Genomic DNA, 25,897 nt, shown 5'->3' with positions numbered 1-25,897 from the left:
TAGGGATTCAACGAACAAAAAAAAGCAGAAGAGCATTCCAGGTCCAGGTAACAATGTGAGCCAAGATATACAGTGCCATGGTCAAGCGAGAGAATAGCAGAGATAAGCTGGAATACAAAGTACATGGAAACAATGTGAATACATTTTTAAAAAATATCCTTATTTCTTACCTCTCTATATCTCTATTCGAGTCTTTGGATGAATTTTTTTCTGATTTTTTCCTTTGCAACTCCAACAATGTCTTTTCTCTCTGTAGCAATTGCTAGATAATGATAAGTCAGAACAAATAATCACAGATTATAGCAAATCCTCCTATCGTGCTATCAAGAAATAAGTTTTTTTCATTTTATACTTAAAGAGTCAATACGAGACTAGAGGGAAAGGATGGAATACTAAATGGCCCCCACTTCTGTCTCCTATCTCAAGGACCTTTTACTTTATTTACCCACTCAGTCAACTCAAACTTTCCCATGAGGTGAACTTTGGGGATAAGGTACACCTAGAAGGACTGAGGTTTCCCCCTGCTCAGTCGCTTAGCCTGATTAATCCAGAGATCATTACTCAGTAACGGTCAGTGCCCCTGTCCTTTGAACAGAGGCCAAATTGCAACATGTCAGTTCGAAGAGCATTGGGCTAGAAGTCAAGAGATGTGGGCTCTAGTTCTTGCTCTCACATTAACTCCACGTCTGTATTTTCTTCTCTGTAAAATTAAGGACACGGACAAAGTGGTCTCTGAGGTGCTTTCTGACTCCAACAATCTGTGGGCTAGGAGAGTAGGCTTCCATTTGCTTCCCACCTCAACTCAGCATTAATTTCAAAAAGGGTTGCATCAACCTTCCTCTGACTTTGGCCAAGTCATGTCCCCTCATTCAGCCCTTTCCTCAAAAGCATCTATGTATTTGCTGTGAGAATTACCATTCCACCCTCACCTCTCAGTAATCAGGCTGCTTGCATGCCAAATATGATAAAACAACTGACCTAGTTACCCAAGATAATTAGCTCAAACAGCAGCTATCAAATGGCCAACTTCCAGGATTAGGTACTTTCACTGGCTCCATGATATACTGTGGTCTCCCATAACAGGCTGGTATCTTACCCCATTCTCCCTCCTCCTCAACCCCTCCTCTCCTACTGAGGGTACCTTTCAATCCACTTTCAAGCCAAAGAATAGTTTGCAGTATTTGCCTCAAGAGCAAAATTCCTAGTTATGGGCCCCTTGTTCAATACCATGTAGTAGGTGAACAGCATTTGATCTGCAATATAATAGAATCTGTGATGTGGTAAGGTGTTTTGTAGTAGTATTTTACTGTACATCCTATTGCATGTCATCTAAGGAAGTCAAATAACCGAATTAGTTTGGTAACCCACGGTTACTGCAACTTTACTTGAATATTATGATGAATCTGAGACTTCATCATTGTAGATATGCCCTCCACTGACGGATATTTAATATGCATATCTCTACACCTCTCACCATGTGTGATTTTTATCCATCTGCCCAGCATGTGGTGGGGGGGGGCAGTGCTTCATTCTTTTATTGTCTGGGTATACTCACAGGTATTCTTTTATTCTCGTTTGTTTTCATTACTTGACCAGTGTGCTTTTTTCCCACCCATATATATCCTTAATAATGTCTTTTACACTGATTCTTGTGCAACATCATTGGTAACCCTACAGGCTGATTACGCCCACCATGTATATCTTTCAGCAACAAAAGATTTATAGATGTTATGTATGTGGGAAAACAGCCAATGTTTTTAATATTCTAGGAAAAATCATTCTTTCACTAAAGTTATATTATTATAGCATTTAGATTGGGTTGGCAAAATAACCCCAGCAAAATGCATTTGTCCCTTAGAGCATACCTTCCCTACAATAATAAATTCACTGTGCCAAGCCTATCCAAAACTCATATTTCACCTATCAAATAAATATAGTGACTGATAATGACAACATACCCCAATTTTCTTAAAGTCCTATTAATCCACCCAATATAGGCAAATATCTATCCAGTTTCCTTTGGTTTTTGTTTTGTTTTGTTTTTTGTTTTAGTCTGCAGCTGTGACTTCATCAATGTTGAGAAGTCCTGGTGCACATCTTCTGTCCCCAGAATAAAGTCTACAAGACCTATCATTTTATTCTGCTGTGCCAATGCTAGGTGCATTTTGTCATTCAATTAAATGCTAGGGGTAATTATTTTCACGATGATAGCAACATCCTCTTAAGGGGGAATGCAGCTTACAAAGAGCCTTCTAAGATAAAAGGAAAAATGCAGCTTTCAATTTTAAAAGACAATGCTTTATTAGAATAATTACATCTATTTGCCTATGTCTAGTTCAACTAGGTGGAACAGTGGATGGAGTACCTAGCCTGGAGTCAGGAAGACCTGAGTTCAAATCTGACCTTATATGCTTACTAGCTGTGTGACCTTGGGGAAGTTATTTAACTTTGCCTCAGTTTCTTCATCTGTAAAATGAGCTAGAGAAGGAAATAGCAAACCATTCCCAATATCTTTGCCAAGAAAATCCCAAATGGTGTCACAGAATCAGACATGACTGAAAAATGACTAAACAAATTAATTATTATTCAATTTTTCCTTCAGTCATTCAAAGAATATTTTGGGTTCACCTACTTTGCATGAGGCCTTGTATTAAGCATATCTTCAAAATATCTCAATATTCTACGAGCCTCAACACTCTGAAAACCTCAAACAATCAGAAATTCACAAAAATTAGTCATCAGCTAGCATCCCTCTATCTGTCTCTATCTTTTCCCCTCTCCTTCTCCTTATCTCCCCCCTGGTACCTTCAAGACTTTCTAAACAACTCCTTGAATCCTTACCTCTACAACAAAATTGTAACAGGAATTGTTTCTTGTAGGTGCTACCAATTCCAACCTCAAAAGTTCTAAGAGTATCATAATATGTATAGTTTACATAGCATGTCATTAAAATACGACAAGGAAGGGAAAACCAGAAATGCTATATACTAATAATAATATTTATAAACCACTTTAAGGTTTGTAAACCACTTTTACAAATATTACTAATTCTATCCTTACAACCACTCTGGGTAGTTTCATTATTATCCTCCTCATTTTACAGATAAGAAAACTGAGGCAGATAAAAGTAAAATGACTTTCCTAGAGTCACACAACTAGTAAGAGTTTGAGGCCAGACTCAGGTCTCCTTGATGCCATGTTTACTATTCTATCCACTGCACTACCTCAATAAGCATTTATTAAGCACCTTTTGTGTTTCAGAAAATGTACTAGGTGCTAGAAATACAAAGAAAAAAAAGGAGCCTCTGCTTACATTCTCCTGGTGGAGAAAGGACATGTACACATACAAGTGTATATAGAATATATACAAAATCAGTACAAGGTAATTTTGGACATGGGAACAACACTAGCAGCTGGGGCATGAGCCAAGGCTTCATGGAAGAGGTGACACCTCAAATGAATGTTGAAGGATGCCAAGAATTCCAAAAAGCAGAATGAAGAGAGGGGGTTCCAGGTCTATGAAAAGATGGGAGATGAAACAAGAACCACCCAGAAGGTCAGTTTGTCCAGATCATATAGGTTATGCCAGGGAATAATGTGCAATAAGCCTGGAAAGGTACTTTAGAGGTAAATTATGAAGGAGTTTTGATGCCAAACAGTAGAGTTTATAATTTTTGTTGTTATTGTTAATTACTGTAAAGTGATAGATACACTTGATCTACATATCCAATCTGTTAACAAATTTTGTCATTTTGGCTTTCACAGTATTTTAACATATATCCCCTCCTTTCCATTCACACAGTCACACAAGTACCTTACCACCTTTTGCCTGGATGACTGCAACAGTTTTCTGGTTGTTCTCCCTGCCTCAAGTCTCTTTCTACATCAATTTATCCTTCACTCAGTTGCCCAAAGTAATCTTAAAGTTCGGGTCTGATCACATCGTTCCCCCCCAACCCTCCCCACCTTTCATAAACTCCAGTGGCTCTGGAGGTAAACAGGAAATCCTTTTTGGCATTTAAAACCTTCCTAATCTGAGCTCTTTCACTGTACTCCCCTCCATGAACCCTACCACCCTCCAGGGATGCTGGATACAGGATAGAGGATTTGAATCCAAGTCTTCCCAACTCTGAGGTCAGCTCTTTTTTCCCTATAACATATGTGCTAATGACTTGCATACTGTAGGCATTTAATAAATGTTGAGTGAATGAATAAAAGCTATTGTAGATGACAGCAAAATTACTTTAAAGTTTTTTTAAGTTTTCTTATTGTTCAGTTGTATTCAACTTTTTGTGACCCTGTGGACCATAGCACACCAGTATTGTCCATGGGGTTTTCTTGACAAAGATATTGGAGTGGTTTGCTACTTCCTTTTCTGGTAGATTAAAGCAAACAGAGGTTAAGTGACTTGCCCAGGGTCACACAGCTAGTACGTGTCTGAGGTTGCATTTGAACTCAGGTTTTGCTGACTCCGGGCCCAGTGTTCCATCCACTGACCCACCTAGCTGCCTCCTTTTTTACCAGATAGTTAATATTAACTGATTAAAAATATTACCCTGAAACAGTGGCATTGCTTTATTTCATTATTTTTGAAGAAGAACTGCTTCAAATATATATGTTAGGGATAACCAAAAACATTTATCAAAATATCTTTTTGACGCCCTGACCCCAAATTACTAGTATTTTTATTGTTATTTTTAACCTATAAATTCATACTAACCTCTGTTTTTTCTGGACCTTTAATTTTTTTGAGTTCATTCTCTAATATCATTCTTTCCTCTGTTATTATATCTAAATCATTTTGAATCAACTTGTATTTCTAAAAGCAAATGTTACATTGTTATGTGACAATGAAAAATACATGCATATCTCAAATTATAGGTTATTAAGATAATTAATAATAAGAAATTAATGAGAAAACAAAGATGTTTCATTTACTATTTTGTAAACAAGCAGTTAATTTAGGGTCCAGGTTACCCTTGTTAGGGTATCTTATTCTACTGCTTGATGTAAAATGCTTTAAATAGAAACATTACATAATTAGGAGTCCTTCAAAACTTCAAAATATCTATGGTTTCATTTGTGTGGATACTCCCTCCATCAACACACTGCAAAAACCCTGTGCATGATGAGACTATTTTCACGGGCTACTCCAACCAAGAGAAAAATAATCATTAGTCCTTGGTCAAGAGTTCCTTGGTTAGATAAGCTGGTCCTCAGTTACATTCCATCACTGGGGCGCTAGCTGAAGCCTCTTCAGCTGGACTGAACCTATCAGGGTTTGCATTCCACAGACAAAGATTTTGAGAACCCAGGGTCATCTATCCGCTATGATGAAGTAGAACTTTAGTGGAATATAACTACATTAAATTTTTTTTATCTAACAGTAAATTTTGGGACTTCTTTTAAAAATTACCATTTCCATTAAAACATTAAATCTATGTGTACCACTGAGAATAAGGGTACCTGAACAAAAGAATGAGAGAGGAAGGGCCATGGTTCTGCAGTTTTGGATCTTATATAAATTTCACTTAGAAATGTCTCAAATTTACTTCACTGACTTTTTATTCTGGTTATGTTCATCAGGTTTGTTGTAATATCTTCAAATTAAAAAGGGGGGTTTCTTTTGCCTTGCTCATTTTCAATAGGTTACATTACTTAACTTACTCTTCTTTAACTATTCTTACTTAACTTGCTTAACTTACATTACTTAACTTATTCATCAGCTATATCAAGCTAGAAACATTTAATATATAACTACCTCCTCAAAAAAACTATATATATTACCTCTCCCCCTTAAAAATTACTCATTCATGTGGAAGCAGTGAAACAATGGAAAGTGATTATATAATTTAGAAATCATTTTTGTTCTTATTTTTTGGAGAGGAGAGTTTGGGAAACTTGGCTCATTTTCATTCATGCATTTATCATTAGTTAATCAAAGTATCTTTTCTCAAGCACCTGTCACCTTTTAAAGTCTTTTAAAATTGACACAAGCAGCTCTTAAGAACCCTGTATTCATCCTGCAGCTTCCTAAATCTCAAGGGTCTAAGGAAGTCTATGAAATTCTTCTAAAACAAGTTCCAATATGAGGAAGTTGGATTCAAAAGCCTTGAAGGTCCCTTTGAGCTCTAAATCTATGATCCTATGGTAACATCAAGAAAGAATTTCAAAATATGTTCATAGAGATTTCATTTCTTTAAATGAAATTTTATGAAATAATTAGCTAGGAAACATATGTGGCACAATGAACATGATCACATCTTATGTCAGCAATGTGAAGTTTAGTTTCCAAAATAAGTCATGGAAAAACAGAATTTGTAGCCTAAGAACAGGAAAAGGAGACAGATCCATGTAGCAGATTAGAGAAATTTTACATTGGACTTAACACAATATTAACAGTTTAATATGCTAGTGCAAAAACTTTACAAATATCCTGAATATCCTGCTTTGGTCAGATCAGAGGTTTATCCATGTCTAAAATTTGGCAATGTGAGAAATAATTTTTAGTACAATGCTTATATTAAGTCTCCAAGAGGCTCATTATTATATTATATTTACTCTTCTAAATATACTCCAATATAACTGGGCTTTTTTCTTCAAAAAACTACCCTATACTGTTGACATACTGCACTTTTATTGCATCAGGATGTCTGTTGTTACTCTAGTTAATGGCAACAAACTTGCCCCACTAGAATTAGGTACAAATAGAAAAATCTGTGAAATAGTATGGAACCTATACCGTAAGACTATAGTTTTCCAAGGAGTATGGTTCCAAGTCAACAAATCAACTTGGAATGGTTACCAGTTAGGTCCATAAATCACAAGAATCTATAACCGAATCTTTTAATAATGAGGTGTCAAGACATTCCCAGGAATTCTTCCAAGACAGAACATATTCCTGACTTATAGAACTACAGAACCTTGGGGTTGGAAGGAACCTTAGAATCATCTAATCTAACCCCCTCATTTTATAGAATAGGAAACTGAGACTTTTCCTAAGTGTTGGAATTTCTCTGATTATCTTGGGCCACTTTTCCAGCACCATTAAAAACTACAAGCCCAAGATTATAGTTGCAGAAATCTGAAATTTCCTACCTAAAAAAACTAATTGGGATGGAGAAGTACTCTAAAAAAATCTATATCTAAATATGGATGAAGAGTCTATGTCAAAGAATATATGTACATAGCTGAATTGAAAGATTTTACTGTAAGAGCTGAACAGGAAGCCTATTGTTAATTTAAACTTTTATGAACTTAAGCCTGACATTTGCATAAGACTCTCCTTATTGAGGGAGAGAAAATTACTCAATTTTTCTTACTTATCCTTACCAGGATCTCCCCGACTTCACCCCTTATGCAAGCCTGGAACATCAAGTAATCATTCTCTCCACCAATGAAGAGAGTCTTATGCGAATGTGAGACTTGAGTCCTAGATTCCATTTTTACTGCTCCGACAGCTATATAGCTCTCTTCATGGATCTCTACCAAATCACTTGAGAGTCCTGGACCTCTTGTGTTTCACAGCAATTCTAAGAACTGCTGAATGTATCAAGGCAGGGTGCTGCTGATGCATTTACTACAGGAAATAGAAAATTTCAATTTGAAAGTAAAGCATACTTACAAACTCAAGACTATCTAGTTCGTGCATCACTCTGGAGAAAAAAAAACAAATTTCATATGTGAAATATATTTTCCATTAATAATTGTTGCATAACACCCAAGTTTACACAGAATTGAATCTTCTGAATATTCTAAATTAAATTTCAATGTGCTACTAACATCCAAGTAATTAGGTTTCTTAATCAAATTTTCAGACTATTCTTTGTGCTTTTCTTTTTCTCCTGCTCTCTCCTATTTGCCTAACAAACAAGTAAACGTACTAACACTTCTGCCATAATGATGTCAGGGAGTATATAAAACAATTAATACTTAAATTGGACAATTTTACCACTTTTCTGACAAAAGTACTAAAATAATTTATTGATATATTTTAAGAGTCATAGTGAGCTATCTCCCATTATCTTTCAATAACTAAAGTTAGTTTATCGGTTATGTGTCTGGATTTGTTAAAACAATATGTTAAATTCAAGCTTATTAATTCCATCCCTGTGTGTTTCAGTTAGTGTTATCTGGAGGACATGGTCACACACTGTACCTCTAACTTCTTGGTCAATTGTGTTGATCACATACAGACTGTGGGGAATACAGTATTGGTCACTTAAGCATCCTCTGAACTTCTCTTTTTCTACTTAAGTCCCTATTTGACAGTGATTAGTTTCCTTTGAATCTTACACAGACCTCTGCAGACCTCTCACTGAGCTAGAAACTGGGACTGAGAACTCACTGTGCTCCTGGGGTCACATCACTGCTGCTTGCACAGCCTAGGGTCTACCACCCCTGGGCATAGATCCCCTTCTCAATCTATTTGATCTGTGACCCAGGGTGACAATGCTAACCAGTTGTGACATGTTCTTGAACCCTGCATACAGTGCCCTTGTGTGCATCTGAGACCTCCTCTTGTCCTAGTGCACAATTTCTCCCTGTGCTAGAGTGCCCCAAGTACACTCCCGATCAGACCAAGTCCTCAGTGTCCACAGACCTCTCTATCTCCCTATGCCACCCTGGGCTGGAAAAGTGACTCTGACTGGTAATGGACTCCCCAATTAATATTCTGTCTGGTGTGTTTTCTCTATCAGTTCGGGGGAGTTTCCATAAAGCAGCTCACTGCACTCTTCTCTAATACTCTGTTTCTGTCCCAAGACAGTCTCCTGATTGTCAAACTGGAAGGTGGTCTCCCAGCTGCCTGAATCTGATGGAGTGAATTATTCATTGATTTTCCCCTTATACATTAATTTAGGATGCAACAAAAATTATCTTCGGTTTATCTAGCACCATCATTAAAATACAAATAACCAGTAAGGAAATTTTTTGAATGAAAGAAACTCTTAGTGATAACCAGTTTTGACTGTATTTAGGCAATAATAAAGCAAAAAGGGGGAAACACCAGCTGCAACCATTCTCATCTTTCCTACTCACTCTCTCCAAATCTCTCTCTAGTCTCTCTTCAGAAAGATTTAAAAATTGCTGCTACAGTGGAAACTCTGCCATCAGTTCTGATCTCATAAGAGCTTTGTCTCTTATCAAACTAGAAGAAAGATTGCTCTCATGGTCTTTAGCAACTATGTTACCTTTGAAAGGCATCAAATCCAAGCCTTTCCTGAATGGTGCTACATAAATTAACATCACTGGACTCTACTTTTGTCCTTTTTTAAAAAAATAGAAACAATATTTGCAGCATCCACTCTCTAAAGTCTTTTTTGTTGGTGGTGATTTTTATTGGTTTTTGAGCTTTTTGATTCTCAACTCATCTAACATCAAATAAGATAAATATTTCCATACAAAGCTGAAAAATAGGATCACATATGAAGGCATGAATTGGTATTATGAACAGCTTGCTTTTCTCTTTAAGGATATGATAAATTCAACATGTTGTATCTCCAAAGCTGACCTGCTTGTCTGTGTTTTCCAATGAGCTTCGTTCTTTTCTCTTTTATGCATTTTAAATGCTTCAATAACTCTTTTTATTACTTCTAATTTTTCATTGTGGTAACCCTATTGCTAATCCCCCTCCTCCTAAATTGAAATAATAATAAAATAAAATCATTGTATCATATAAGCATAGTTGAGCAAAACAAATCTCACACTGGTCATGTCTGAAATGTAGATCTCATTCTGTACCTTGATTTCAGCAACTCTCTGTCAGGAGGTAGGTAATTTATCACTAGTCCTTTGGAGTCACAGCTGGTTCATTGTATTAATCAGTTCTTAGGTCTTTTAAAGTTGTTTTTCTTCACAATACTGTTACTGTAGAAACTGTTTCCAGTTTCTACTCACTTCATTCTGCATCACTTCATTCAAGTCATCCTAATTTTGTTCGAAATCAGCTCTTCAACTATTTCTGACATCACAACGATATCATTTCGTGGTGCAACAATACCCTAATATCCCTACCTCCATTTCCATGTAAAGCAGGGCTACTTTTTCCTTTAAAAGTATTTAAACCATCCTTGAGACTTGATCGGGTATGAGAACTAATGGCTGAGGTTCTTGACATTGTTTCCTGGTCACCTACACACAAAACATTCACAAGGAGCTTGGGTATTTATAACACTTCTATTTCCTGATTCTCCTCCTACTGTTTGACCAATCCTTTTCATCAGCTTTTGCAACATTATCATAAATGACCCATCCTATGTGTGAGTGTGTCTTAGCATCCTGTCCTGGATCTTTCTTCTCTATGTTTTCTCTCTAGTGATCTCATTAAGTCCCACTGATTCAATCATCATCACTAAGTAAATGACTCCCAAACTCACATTTTGAGTCCTCACCTCTCTCCTGGGCTCTAGGTCTACATGTTTAATTCCCTGATAGACCTTTCTGTCTAGATAACCCATAGATATCTCAAACAACTTTTCTAAAACATAACTCATTATCCAAACCCATTCATTCCTCTAATTTCCCTATTTTCAATCTCATTAATCTTTGATTTTTTACTCTCCCTCATCCCACACATCTGATCAAGTTGCCAAGTTCTTCCATTCTATTTATACAATCTTTCTTATATTCATCCCTTTCTCTCCACTTTCAAGGTCACCACTCTAGTTCCAGCCGTCATCTTCCCTCACCTGGACTTTTGCAATAGCCTTCTAATTGGTCTCCCTGCCTCTAGTCTCTTTTGTCTTCAACCCATCTTCCACATAGCTGCCAAATTCCTAAAACACAGGTCTAAGAATGTTACTGCTCTGCTCATAAAATGTTAACAGCCCTCTATTACCCTTAGGATAAAATGCAAACTATTGTTCATGTTCATGCAAAGAGTCAAAGGATATAAACAGTTTATAGAGGAGAAAAGAGAAATAGTAAATAAACATTTGAAACACGACCAGCCTCACCGATTAAGTAAACAAATACAAATTAAATCAATTGGGGAGTATCACTTCATATTCAATTAGCAAAATTAATTGAAATTTTAAAATTTATTGATTAGATTATAGGAAAATATGTACACGTTGCTAGTAACAAGGCAAATAAATTTTGAGGTTTTTTTGGTGGAACATCTTATACTACATATTCAGAATCATAAAACTGATTATATTGGCTAACCTAGCAATCTCATTATTGGGAATACACACACACACACACACACACACACACACACACATCCATCCAATCAATTGTCAAGTTCAACAAGTCCAAATTTCGTGTAACCTATAGCTAAACTACATTTGCATAAGATTCTCTTCATTAGTGAAGACTGATTATTGATTTTTGTAAAGGGCTGTAAAAGTTTCTGCCTATGGGAGAAATGCTCAAAGGCCATTTGAATGGGAGTTTCCTTGTTGACAGAGATGGATTACTCAATGTTCTTGGACTGTGTGAAGAGCAGAGTTGGCAAGAACTTGAGAGGAAAGAGAGATCCTATCTTTAGGCTTCCATCTTTCCTCTCAATCTTTCATCAATTCCACCTCCCACACAAGTTAAGATCATTGAGTAATTTTTCAGTTCAATTCAATTAAATAAACATTTATTATGTTCCTACTATGTGGCTGGTACTGTGCTAAGTGCTGAGGATGCAAATAAGAAAAATAAAGACACTCCTTGCCCTCAGGATGCTTACAATCTAATGGGAGTCAGTACACAAAAGGATGCCAAAAATGTAGGGAGAGGGTAGGAACCACCAGTTAAACCAATGCAGGGGCACAATGTTCTGTGGAGTTGAAGCCAAACAGAGCCACTGATGGAGAACGAAGAGTTACCTGGAAAGTTCTGAGTCCTCCATAAATGAAGGCTTTGGAAGGCATTTATTGTTCCAACTTCCAGCTCTCCAATCAGAGGGGAGAATAATCACTCTCCACCAATAAAAAGAGTATTCTGCAAGTAAGCTTCGAGGTCAGGGTGATACTTGTTACATCTCCCTCCTTTCCTCTAACACTCATCATCTCACACGTGAACTACTGCACTAGCCAACTGGTTAGTCTTCCTTCCTCAAGTCTCTCTCCACTCCAGTCCATCCTCCACTCAGCTGTCACCTATCTCCCTGAAGCACAGGTTTGACCATATCATACACACCCTGCCACCCTAGCCTCCCATTCAAAAAACTCCATTGGCTCACTATTTCTTCCAGAGTGGCTTTTAAAGTTCCTCCTAACCTGACTCCTTTCTGCCTCTCCAGTCTTCTAACACCTTACAGTCTCTCCACATACTCTGTAATTCAGGGACACTGGCCCCCTTGCTGCTCCTAACACAAGATTCTCCATCTCCTGATTCCAAGTGTTCTCACCGGTTATCACTTTGGTCCAGAACACTCTCCCTCTTCACCTCTGCTGCCTGAATTCCTTGGCTTCCTTCAACACTCAGCTAAAGTCCTACCTTCTATAAGAAGCCTTTTCCTTAATTGTAGTACCTTCCCTCTAAGGCTATGTATCACCAAGGCAATAATCACAATATAGATGGTATTCCAACTAATGAGCTATACAAAATATACCAAGATAAGGGGCTTAATAGCACATGGGAAAGATAATACTGTAACTGTTGTTTATTCGGGAGAAGATGATTTCCAAACTATATTCTTGACTCATGCACTCTACTATGAATGAGGCTATGATTGTTTCTTTTTGGCTTTTGTCTGTTAAATTTGTTTGCTAGATTTGTTTCCTGGGAAAAATGGGAAAGATCTTCAAATCTAAATTGCTATTACAGGCTACCTCCAATTTATCTTGTCTATTATACCTTATTTGTACATGTTTGTTGGCATGTTGTCTCTCCTATTAGCCTTTGAGCTCCTTGACAAGAGAAACTCTTTTTTACCTTTCTTTGTATCTCCAGTGCTTAGCACAGTAAGTGCTTGCTAAATGCTAGTTGACTGTCTCTTTCATCTGTAAAATGAGATTGAACTAGCTGCAGGTCCAGTGCAGCCCTAGATCTATGATCTGTGACATGTAAGCAAATGGAGCATTATTCTGCCATTGAAAATGACAAATGTAATGTGTGTGTTTAGAGAAACCTCTCTAGATGTAGTAAAATGCAGGAAAAAATAGAAATGATAATGATTTATATACATTAATTACAGCTAGGCAGAAAATATATTTATATAATCATAAAGTATCTAAAGAGGTAATAGTTTGTTATTTTCGTTGCTGTTCATGTTTTCATTATAAGATTGATACAATCTACAACATGAGAAAGATGCTATACACAGTTAAAATTATCAGTCATAAAAAATCTAGTTATTGAATAACTAAAGCTTACCGTCTCAACTTAATTGCCTGTTTTTCAAATATTTTAAACATTTCTTGAAACTGAAGATCCTTTGATTCAGTAGATGCTGAGGGGGAAATGAGATGAAAACCAAAAAATTTTAAAGGCTTATATATAAAGGCTCATATCTCATGAGGAGAGGGGGTTGAACCTTATACTGAGTTCATTTGGTGTCAAAATGAGCAAAACCAAACATGTGGGCAAAGAAGACAGTATGGACATATATGCAAAAAGATGTTCATTAAGGAATGTTTATGGCTAATCTGTTGACACAACACAAGGGGAAAGTCTAGAATGCTAATGAAATATTGTAATGTTTGATGCTGAAATATCAGTATGTCTTGTGGAAGAAATCTGGTATCCAAGACCAATGATTGAAACTCTCAATGTATCAACTGATTCAAAGGCTAAGACAAGCTGCACAGTGCCTGGCACATGGCAGGCACTTAATGTTGATTGATTGATGCTGTTTTAAAGGAGAAGTGACAGGAGGATCCAAATTGTAAGCTATTGATAAAACTCAGTCTTTCAAAAGCCTATATGTTCTTTTCCCTGCTGCTCTCCCCTAGGCAAGGGTTAAAAAAAAACCTGTCAGATGATGTTCTCAGGTACATGGTTACCAGCCAATCTGAGGATAAATAAACTCATAAGCATATTTCCACAGTGATTTATCTGACTTAGACTGATTTCTTAGCTTCCTTGGGTAACCCCACAGACACAGACACAGACACACATACACACACAGACACACAGACACACACAGACACACAGACACACACACACACACACACACAAAATGAAGGTTCTGTAGAGCCATTCATTGCTACCAGTATTCCCCTGAAATGGGAAGCACTAGGGAGTCCCATAAGATTCACACAAGAATCCTGATTTAACCGTTGGAAGCTTATACAAGACTATCAACATCAGCATCTCATCGTCCTTAATAGTATGGGAATCCTAGTTCACGTTATACTCTGTGTGAGAATTTGTGTGCCTTCTCTGGGTTTTACCTGAATACCCCGGGCTCAGACAAATGTCTTCTTGGGTGAATGGAGACCTCTGGTGGGGGCCTTTGGTAGTTCCCATTTGACAGTGGGCAGCATTGACCAAAGTCAATGATCAAGAAATGTGTCCTATGCATTTAATAAGTGTCAGGCACTGTGCTAAGCATGGGAGATACAATGAAAGGCCAAAACATGGCCCCTACTCTCAAGGAGCTCATATTCTAAAGGTGAGACAACATGCAAAAATTGTACACAAAATATATACGGTGTAAAGGAACTATTATAATCTCTTAGAGAAGATATTGGGGGGGGGGTAGGAAAGAGACCAGGAAGAACCTCCCAAAGAAGGTGAGATTCTAGTTTAGTCTTGAAAGGAAGCCAGGGAAGTCAGGAAGCAGAAGTGAGGAGAGCATTCCAAACCGGGAGACAGCCAAGGAAAAAATACAGAGTCTGGAGAAAGGCTGTTGTATGGGAAGAACAATGAGAAGGCCAGGATTGCTGGATAGAGTATGTAGAAGGGAGGAAAGTATAAAATACTGGAAATATAGGAAGGTGCTAGGTCACGATGGGTTGCAAAGTCCAAACAGAGGATATTATACTTAATCCTAGGTAACAGGACATCACTTAAGTTTATTCCTGAGGGGCGTAACATAATCAGACCTATACTTCAGAAAGATCAGGTTGACTGCTCAGTGAAAGATGACCTGAAACAGGAAGAGACTTGAGGAAGGAAGATTCAATAGGTGACCACTACAATAGTCTAGGCTTAAACTGAAGCTCTCAACCAGGGAGGTGTCTGTGTGATTGGAGAGAAGAGGATATATTTGAGAGATATTGCAAAGACAGAAATGAAAAGATTTGGCAAAAGATTGGATACATAGGCCTGACACATATTAGGTAGAAAAGAAAGAGGTACCCTCACAAACTTACCCCACCGACCCAGAGGACTTGCTAGAAATGCAGGCCCCTCAATGAGCCTTGAATCAGGGCAAAGGATGTGGGGCTTTGCCTTTGCTATGACACTTATAGGCCTTGTGCAAATTAGAATGATTCCCCATTTCAAAAGCTTAACAGGGAAAAGCCTCTCTAATATCCAGAGAATTATTCCTAGATGCAACCAGGATAGCCCTAGGTAGTCAAGGATAAAAAAAAACTCAGAAATGCAGTAGCCTCTGTCTCCAGAGAAACAGATTATACATATAGCTGCTAATGATCCCATCTTTGCCTTGACTTAAGTTCAGTATCTAACCTCGCCATATCTAGTTTGTCTGATGTGCCTATTTTCTCTTCCCCTCTTATTATCTGGCTGATAACTTTCTGCCCCTCTATGATCTTGAACCTTGCTTGAGTGATAAGAGCACTAGATTTGAAGTCAAATCCAATTTTGCTAACTACTGATTTTGCTAATTATTTCTATCTCTATAATCTTAAGCTATCACAACCTCTCTGGGCTTTGGTTTCCTGGAATAGCTGACAGATCCTTCTTTTACTGAGGCTTTGATAGAGAAGCCATTGAGGATATGGTCTCCACACTCCAATTTTTGTCCTGAATGGTTTACAGCCCTCTCAGTTAGAGGAGACAACAATGTACCCCAGAGCCAAGGGTTCTGAGTCAGACGTGACTCAAATAGCTGAATACCATTTCTCAATTATCTCCATTAAATGATTTAACACTTTTATTGAGTGTGTCTTTCTTGGAACCCGCAAAGAATTTGATCAACTGGGCTAATACACAGCATTTGGAAAGGGAAACGGCAATAACTGACTGTGAGTCAATGTGCATTCCAAGAGCAAGATAAGTTTGACTTCATTTCTTTCTGACAAAGCGATTAGACTGTTAGGAGAATCCCAGATGGATAATATACCCACAGTTTAAGCAGGGCATGTGTCAAAGCCTTTTGTTGTTTACAGACTGACTTTTAAAACATCCTCGTGGACAAGATGGAGAGAAGTAGCTTGGGAGAGAGTATAACTAGGTAGATTTGGAACCTGAAAGACCAGAACCAAAGAAGAAATCTGGAGGACTACTTTGCAAAGTATTTATGATCAGGTAGAGGGTAGGTTAGATATTCTTTAAGGTCATCCATATTGGTCAATCAGTACCAACTCTGAAACTCAATAATTACATGATTTATTAAATGTTGAATAGAAATGGATTACTAGAAAGTATATTAAAAATAGTCCATTTGAGTCTCACAACAACCTTTTGAGGTAGGTTGGGCAAGTATTGTTATCATTAAGGTATAGATGAGGAAACTGGGGTTGACAAATATTAAGTGAATCGTCCTTGGTCCCATAGCCAGTAAGTGGCAAAACCAAGTCTTAAATCCACATACTGGTTTTTGTCATCCCATTATTGTCACCTTCTTTGCTGAATAGACTCAGAATCTCAAAACAGAATGGGCCCTAAGAGGACATCAAGGACTACCTATACCTGATCAAGAGTGCCATCTACATCTAAGTTCCTCATATTACAAATGAGAAAACCAAGAGTCAGAATGATCATGCAATTTGCCAAAAGTCCCACCACTAGTTAATGGCAAAACTAGTATGCTGACTCCCAGGGTTCAGAATCATATTGTCTCACATAAATAATTTAAAAGGTACTATAGCACTACTTTCTAAACATCAGTTATTTTTACTAAGTAAAATTTCTACCTATCTTACAGGGCTATTCATTAAACCTTGGTGAGTTATTATTATTGATATTGCAATTAATGTAACTAACATGGTAGTAAACTACAGAGTTAGGGCAGCTAGGTGTTGCAATAGATAGAGTGCTGGGCCTGGGTCAGGAAAACTCATCTTCCTGAGTTCAATCTGGCTTCAGGCACCTACTAGCTATGTGATCATGAGCAAGCCACTTAACCCCTCAGCTCCTCATCTGTAAAATGAGCTGAAGAAGGAAATAGCAAACCATCCTAGTATCTTTGCCAAGAAAACCACAATCACAAAGTCAGATACAACTGAAATGACCAAACAACAACAAAATTCAGAATTAAGTGTATCCAACAAACTGTAATTAGCACAGTGATACAGTTTTAAACTCACCTGCTAAAAACACATTATCTGCAATTTCCATGATATTTTCTACAAACTCATCGTTTTGAAAATTTGTACCAAAGTCTGGAAGAAAATGAAATGAAATTTTCATCATTTTACTACTATTTATAATTTTCTAATAGTAATTATAGGGATAGGGAATGGATCTGTAATTTTACTGGTATAAGAAACTCCCAGGTAAGGAAACCCCCTTTGCCAATGCAGGTCAGCACCTTCTCTACAATTTATAGCTTTAGGTAAGTGCCCAGAGTACTGGGAAATTAAGAGACATGCCCAGGGTCACATAAGCTTGGTCCACCTCTCCAATCCCACTGCAATCAGTGCCCCCCTCCATGTGTTCATTGCTCTTCTCTGCTCCTAGCCAAAATTGCTAATGAGACTACCAGATAAATGCTTAGTATTCTGCTAACAGGACTGGAAAAAAGCCACTCCCCTGCTTTTAATTCCAATTCCAACTCTCACTTCATGATAAAATTTCTACCAGACAAGAGGATGCTACCTCTCCATCTAGACCATGATTCCCAGAGGTATATGCAGCTATCCCAGAACTTATTCCTCACCTGTGGGGAAAATGGTTCTAATACCAAGCTGCACACATACATACATATAAAAACCCCAAATAAATACAAAACCCAAATAAATATAGATACAAGATTACTTTAGAGGGAAGGTAATAGCGCCTAGGGGAAGACCAAGAAAGCCCACATAAAGAAGATAACACATGAACTGAGTTTTGGATGAAACGTAGGATTGTAAAAATCCTGAGACAGAAAAAGGACTGTTGTATGGGAGTAATAGCAAATACACAATTTGGCTGAACCAAAGAGCATATGGAGAAGAGTAATCTATAATAAAGCCGAATAGGTAGGTGTAGTAGCAATTTAGATTTGAAGATCTTTTCCACCCATTAATAGGCCATGTGACCTGCTTATATCATAGGAAGCCTAAGTCACATGTGGGGGGAGGAGCTTCCTGACAGGAAAAGGAAGTTATGTCACAGGAAATGCTGAGAGAGAGAGAGAGAGAGAGAGAGAGAGAGAAAGAGAAGAGAGAGAGAATGAGAGCAGTTATAGCTGCTAATGGCCACCATAGTGAGAGTTAGAGCTGACCAGGCTAACTTAGCTGCACTGTGAGTTTGTTTTTGGGAAGACCCCAGCAGGGGGTCAGAGAGGTTTTGGGATGGCCAGGCTCCATGCTGTGATATGGTGTTTTAAGTTCCTTGCTGTTATGATAAAGTGGGCTAACTGGATACGGGAGCTGAACATCTGGTTATGGGATATGGTTCTCTGGTGTCTGAATAAATGCTATACTTCTTCTACCTTCTTTAGGGAGAGTCTCTCATACTTTACAATACAGAACTACATAGGCATGTTCACGGTTATCATTGATGTTGTGTTTATTGCCTTGCTGATACAGTAGGAAGGGACCAGTTTGTGAAGACTTTTAGCTGCCAAGCAGTGGAGTTTATAATTTATCCTGAAGGTAATAAGGAGCCATTAGAATGCTTGGAGTAAGGGGGTGATCAAATTGCTATTGAGGTCTCCATAGACCAAAGTTCCTGGGAGGGAGGAGGGGAGGGCTGGGCCATGAGTTTTACGGATGTTCTCTAACCATCTTCTTCCTAATATGTTTTAGATTGTGCAAGGATTTGATATTAAACTCACTGGCTTAGAGTTTATAAACTCCATTCTCATCCTTTTATATATAAATACACATATGTATATTATACATATAATATATATATATTGCCCTTTTCAAACCCTGAGATTTGTTTCCCACTTGTCATGATCTTTCAGAGATCACTGACTACAGTTTCAGTAGCTACATCTATCAGTTCCTTCACAACTCTGGCATATCTGTTCACGTGAGCCTTATAACTTATAAGTGGTAGGTAGATGCTATGTTTACCATCTCCCTAATTTTCCTGAACATCAGCTTCATATTGCCCACTTTGTTCTACATTTTCCAGGCCAAAAGACTTTCTTTTTGACAGAGAAAACAGAATCAAAAATAAAATTAAACAGCATTATCTATTCTGTTATCAGTTACCAATAACTCATTTACCCCAAACATCAGTCTTGTCTCTGTTTGATACTCTTTTCCCAATATTTAAAAATCTTTTTGCTATCCTTTTTTTTCACCAACCTTATTCTGAGCTTCTCATCATTATTCTTACAGGATTCCTTGCCTTTGCTTTCATCTTCCGCCCTTATCTCTATAAAGCACAAGTGACTTAGTGGGTTCCCTGTGTATCCACACTTTTCTTAGGTTGTGTCAGATAGTAAGTTCCTAGTTTATCTGGATGCTAGCCATGAGCCAGAAAATTAAGAAGCCCACCAAAAAAGCACCTTTGTATGAAAAGGGAACCTCTGATGTAATGATCATAGCATAGCTAAGACTTTCTTGAGACCAGGTACCCAAAGGTCTGCTTTATCCTTTACTACCTGGGTGGCCCAAAATCAGCAAATAGGAGAAAAGCATGCTGTGAGTTAACAGATATTACAGGCTTTTCAAAAAATTCTGTTGTGTTTAAACTCCCTTGTGTTTTTAACTAGATGGGAGTATGAATAGTTCAGACCAAAGTTTTAGTATACAAACCCTAGATCCACACTCATGATTAACAAAAGTTCTGAGGCACAAGCAAGACAATTGTCAAATATACAGAAAATAGATCAGTCCTAGGTTATTCAAAACAGTTTCTAAGGGTTGCCAAGGTAAACAGGCTTTTCTGTGTAAGATAATATTCATAAAAACAGAGCCGGAACAGGATACACAGGGCAAGAAGAAATGACTAGTTAAGGACCAAAGTGTTAAGCAAACTGGAGGGTAAGGCTATAAAAGGTACAGGGACCCAGTATCATCAAAGAGGCTCAGGATAATTGATTTCCCTGACTAGTTTTCAAAGCTTTTGTGTCTTGAAGCTAGGATGTATAGAGCTAGCTCTGCCTATTCAATCATAAAGTCAAAGGGATAGCCAGCTCACTTCTATCCTCTAAATGGTGGGGAGCTGTATTGGGGTGTTGGCAGCCACCCTTTCATCTATTTTTGTCTCTGAATATATGATTGGGATTTTATGTTAAAACTAAAAATCCTCTTTCAAAGTCATTATTAGAAAAGATTCACATGTTTGGTTGAAGCTAAAATATTTCCAAAGAGATCAATGGCTATGTTATTTCTATGTGTTCAATATGGGCTATGGTTGTCATCTGAGGACCAGCCTACCTAAGTTCAAAAAGTCTCACCCCAAGGTTGATCACAAGATGATAAAATTTTGGCCATAGCAACTCACACAAAGATGTTCTAGTGAGGCACAGAAAGGTAACGGTCAGAATTGGTGGATTTAGTGTCCATACCCCTGAAATCACCTATTCCTAAAGTCATGAAGTATGCATTCAATGAACTTACAGTTGTTTTCAAGGTGAAGTCTGTTATGTGATTTAGTGAGTGCAATCTATCATGACATGCTAGTCTGCTATCAAAGGATCCCTGAGGTTCCAGTAGGGAATTTAGAAGGCAATTTCACTTAAAATTGTGGTAGAATTGGATTAAGGTAGATCAGGAGTAAATTTTGTAATCAGAGATATTACAGAGGTAAATTCATGCTTCTCTAGTATTTAATAAATTAAATATCCAACTCTGATATTTTATAAGTATGTAAATTTGGGCTTGTAATTATTTTTTACAAAGTTATGCAGTAATTTATCACTCTAATTTTATATAAAAATACCTACTTATTATAGGAAAAGAAATCCATATTAGATTTTTTAGAACTTTTACTAATGATTTTTACTATAAATTAACATCCAAAATGCTTTAAAAGCAATATTAATGAAAAAAATCATCACCTTCAATCATCTTCTTTACATCTTCATAAATTTGGGTTGTTTCTGATGGTCCGTCCCTGTCAAAGTTTACCACAATGAAACCTAATTTAATACATAAATATTGAGAGTTGAAGTTACATTTAACTGTGCTTGCTGTTCAGTCTAAGAAGTACTATGGATATCTGATTACAAAAGTAAGAAAAACCACATTTTATGAGAATTCTGTTAGTAATTTTTAAAAAGAATAATCAAATGAGAAACAAGTAAAGCTTAGTAGAGCTATAAAGCCAAATGGCCAATCCAAACTGTGAGTCAAAAATAAGAATGCAAACAAAATAAACAATGGCAAATGTGAAGTCAATAGGAAAAGAAAACTTTTTGCTAAAGAATAATTTCATTAACACTTGAAAACCAAAACTAAAACTCAAAATTTAATTGAGCAAAGCTTGGCAATTTCATATATTATGAATCAAGGATTCAAATATGCAGGAAACACAAGCTTTTTTTCTCCTTTTGCCCCTAGTTCTTTGTAAATTAATTGGAAAGGGGAGTCTGAGGTTGCCAGCCAATAAGAATCAAAAAAAACTCTATCTATTGATTACATTTGGCTCTGCCTGTTAAGTTTTTTTTTCTTATTCCTTCATAACTTCTACTGAGTGGGGAGTCTATAATATGTAGTCTCCTTCCCCAGGTATATACATATATACCATTTGGCTGTGGAAAGGAAATGTTTTATGTAAGTTTGATGTAATATAGTTATTTATAGAAGTAAATTCTAAATGGACAAATAACCAATCAGAGCACAGAGAAGAAACAGAACAGAAAAAGGACAAATTACTAACCATTTAATAATTCATTCATTTATTCAATTAATATTTATTGAGTGGATACTATTTGCACAGTTCCTACCCTCAGAAAGAATATATAATCTCACTAGGAAGACAATATATATGCATGGAAAGTCAATAATAATGAGCAGTACATGGCTAAGTGCCAAACTAGATGGGACAAGTAAGGGTGAACATGAAAACAGCAGGTGGGAGTCAAAAAGAAAGGAAAAGGATACTGCTGGGGCAAGCGCTTAAAAGACAGAAAGAAATTAAAACACAAAGCTTCAACAAAACTTTCAGGGTGAGAATCTCATGAGTCAAGAGTTTTAACTAAGTTAAGCTAGGCAGAATACTTAAATAGAACTGTACAGAAAAGTTATCAGGAGCATGTCTGGAGAATGTAGGCAAATTCCCTTGTTTCTTTAACATCAATTCAGAAGACATTTAGTGAATATCTACTATGTGATAAACACACTCACACTGAAATGGGGTTGGGAGAACCAAGAGATGAATAATGAGAAAGAAAAGGAGACAAAGAAGGAGTCACATAGGATAAAAACCAGGAGGAAAGAATGCCATGAAGTCTAAAGGAGAAGAGAATGTCCAAGAGATAGGAATGATCAACAGTGTCAAAAATCTGCAGAAAGGATGAGGAGGATAAGTAGTGAAAAAAAGCTATCAAATTGAAGAGCGAGGCTCAACAAGGCATGAACAACAGGTAAGAGGTTAATTCAATGATCTAGGTCGTCCAGATGGAAAATAATAAGGGTCTAAGCTAGGTAGCAGTAGTATGAATGAAAAGGAGGGGATGGATAGGGGAGACACTGAACCTTTCTTATATTTCTATTGTTCAGGGTGTTTACAAGGTGAATATTCTGCTCATGTTTGTTTTTTCATGAATGCCGTATACGTCTCTCTTTTGTTGAATGTTCACTCTTTTTTTGAAGATGATTAGTCTCGCATTTAATGGGTAAATCATTTTGAGTTACAGCATGCTTTTCAAAATATACTATTTCATTGCCTTCTTTGGTTTTTAGTGGGTACAGAATAGTCTTGTATTATTTGACTTTTATTCGATTATTATTTGAAGGCCTTCCTCCTGGCTTCTGCATTGAAACTACTAAATTTAACCACTCTCTATCTTGGACTTTGAAGTGTAAGGATTTTAAAAAATATATATTGTTGAGACAATTCTGTAGATTGTTTTGATTGGTGCTTTGTTTTCTGTACTCAGGAGTTTGGGGCAATTTTCTTGTGTTATTTCCTGCATTATGATGTTGGCTTTTGTTTCTTAATTTTTCAAATTCTTCTAGGAGAACTATGATCCTTAAGTATATCCTGTCTTTGAGGTCAATGGCTTTGGTTCATATTAGAAACCATATAACCTTTTAATGTTGCCTTTCGCTTCTCTTCTGCCAGATTTTCTTCTACTGCACTGCTTTTTGTATTCCAAATATGTTCATCTCTCTTTTACTTCTTTGGAAAAACTCTCTCTACTATGTATTTATGTCTTCTAATCTACTGAGTTTCTATTATTTCTGAATTATAGATTCTGACATGTATTGAATGATTATTAATTTCACTTCTCCCTCAAATCATCCTAGAAATTTTTGTTATTGTTCCATGCTGTCTTAGGATTCCACAAAATTCTGTGTTTTATTAGGAGTTTATTAACTTTCCTTTTGTTATAATATTTGTTAAGAAGTGTTCATATTCTTTTTCAACAACTAGTGCTTATCTTTATTTCTAGTCTTAGGATTTTCTCTATTGACTTATCTTCTTATGTTCTGGGTTTTTATTAAGTTTTTTTTTCCTCTTCAAATTCTGAATGCCTCAGCCATTTTTTCCTTATATTCCCCTATTACTTTACTTTCTAACTCCTCTCCCCTCCCTTATTAATGGGTATATACCAGTTGTGGACTAAAAACCTTCCTCAACCTCTTCCTGTACTGGGGGAATTAAGAGTTCACAAGCCTGGGTTCCTGAAATGAATAGTCTCTTGGGGCACAGGACTTGGGTTGCAGTCCCCTTTCCTTCAGGCCCAATGCAGTCACCGTACTACATTCTATATCCCATTGGCTCCCCTCCTTTCCTTCTCTAGTTGGACTGAGTCAGCATCTTCAGTTTTTTGCAGGGGGTGTAAGGGAGGAGGGTAGAATGTTACAGTCAGAGTAATCCCAGGGTTCCTCTAACCTAGGTGGCTCTACATAAAAAGCAGTACATTGCCCAATCTCCTCCTCACATAATTGATCAGAATATATGTCTTCCATTTGTTGAGGGTGGGAGGCAGGTAGGATGGGAGGTGTGTCAGCAAAATCTCTGTTATCAGGAGAGGAGGAAGAGAAGTGGGATCTCAATCTGAGTCCCAGGCACAAGCTGAAAAGTCGTTATGTGCATTCCTCCTTGAAGCCTGGGAAGTTAGTGGAGGAAGGGTGCTGAGAAAATATTTTAAGGACTAGCATGCGCTGGTATTGATTCATAAGGATTTTACCTAGTTGGAGTTACTATTTTTTTATCCGGTGGATTTAGCTGTAATTGTTCAATATCTGGTATATAATTTCTTTTGGGGGGGATATTTCTGAAAATTGATGAGGTCTGAGCAAAGTATATAATCTATCATCTTTTGGTTCCACCTGTAAGAAACACTTTAAAGGAAGACTTAGCTATATTTAATGACATGGAGAACAAGGGAGAGGGAGAAGTTGAATGTTTCTAGCCTGGGTTACTGGGTGATACCATTTATAAAAATATGGGAATTAGGAAGACAAGGAAATCTGAAAAAAGAGTTTCAAAATACTGAATTTAAGGTGCCAGCAAGATATCTAGATAGATATACCCAAAAGATATTTGAAAATGAAAGTCTGGAGCAAGGCAGGAGAGATAGAAACATTTAGGATCATCTTCATATAGGTGATAATTGAATCGATGAGAACACATGAGGTAGGTAAGGCTAGAGACTAGAGAAAACCAGGAGAAGAGGGCCAGGAGAAATATCTGCATTTAGAGAGCTAGAAGGAGAACTAAGAAAGGAAGCCGAATTCAGAGAATGGGAAAGAATATCAGGAAAATATAAGGCCATAGGAGCTTTTAAACAAGAATTGGTCAACAGCACTAAATGATGCAAAGAGGGTAAAAAAAAGTGAGGATTTGGCCATCAGGTTTTCACTGATGATCTTCTGGAAAACCGTTTAAATAGACTGGGGGAGTCGGGGAGATTCAGATGTTAGGCAGTTAAAGATCAAGTAAAAGCTGAAGAAATTTAGGCAGTAAGTGTGGATTACTCTTTCAAAAAATTTCGTGGTAAAAGCAAAGGGAGAGATAAAATGATGCAGTAAGACCAAGTGAAGGTTTATTAGAGATTCGAACATGTTTGTAAGCCAAAGGGTGAGGAGCCGGCGGGGAGGAAGGGACTGAAATTACAGAAAAGTAGAAGATAAATGATGAAACCAGTTCTTGGAGGAGGCAGAAAGTAATGGAATCAAGGGTACAAACTGAGGCATTAGCCTCGACAAGTAAGGATACATCTTCCTTTGAAACAGAAAGAGGAAGAATGGAGAGATGAAAAGACAGCCTGAGCTTCGGTAAAGCAGAATGTGCATCAGCAGTGTGATGACAGGCTCATGCCTAGACAGGAAGTAAATACTCAGTGACACTCAATGAAAGCTGATTCCTCCACATAGTCAGTGAAGTGGATTGTCAATGTAGACAGACTTAAAATATGAAGCACTGTCTCAGTAACAGTCACTCTCCATTGGAGACAGTTAGCCAGAGCCAATAAGAAACTTCATCATATGTGCTCCTAAAATTAGTGATATGTTCCGGTCATCTCTCTTAGCTTTGCTGAGAGGAGCTGCTA

General features: G+C 37.3%; 1 protein-coding gene across 1 annotated transcript in view; it reads right to left on the bottom strand.

Annotated features, from left to right (window-relative positions):
• The window catches only part of CCDC7 (coiled-coil domain containing 7), a 136,891-nt gene that overhangs the window by 65,854 nt on the left and 45,140 nt on the right, over positions 1–25,897 (bottom strand). Inside the window, exons 7-12 of the mRNA XM_036760529.1 lie at positions 21,233–21,288; positions 17,376–17,450; positions 13,312–13,387; positions 7,625–7,655; positions 4,721–4,819; positions 171–262 (exon numbers count right to left, since the gene is read on the bottom strand). Of these exons, the coding sequence (XP_036616424.1) occupies positions 171–262; positions 4,721–4,819; positions 7,625–7,655; positions 13,312–13,387; positions 17,376–17,450; positions 21,233–21,288 (429 nt within the window). The remainder of the gene's footprint in view (positions 1–170; positions 263–4,720; positions 4,820–7,624; positions 7,656–13,311; positions 13,388–17,375; positions 17,451–21,232; positions 21,289–25,897) is intronic.

Source organism: Trichosurus vulpecula, chromosome 5, assembly GCF_011100635.1.
Source record: "Trichosurus vulpecula isolate mTriVul1 chromosome 5, mTriVul1.pri, whole genome shotgun sequence".
Lineage (NCBI taxonomy): Eukaryota > Metazoa > Chordata > Mammalia > Diprotodontia > Phalangeridae > Trichosurus > Trichosurus vulpecula.
The sequence above is the reverse complement of the archived record's forward strand: the minus strand, read 5'-3'. Positions and strand labels throughout refer to the sequence as shown.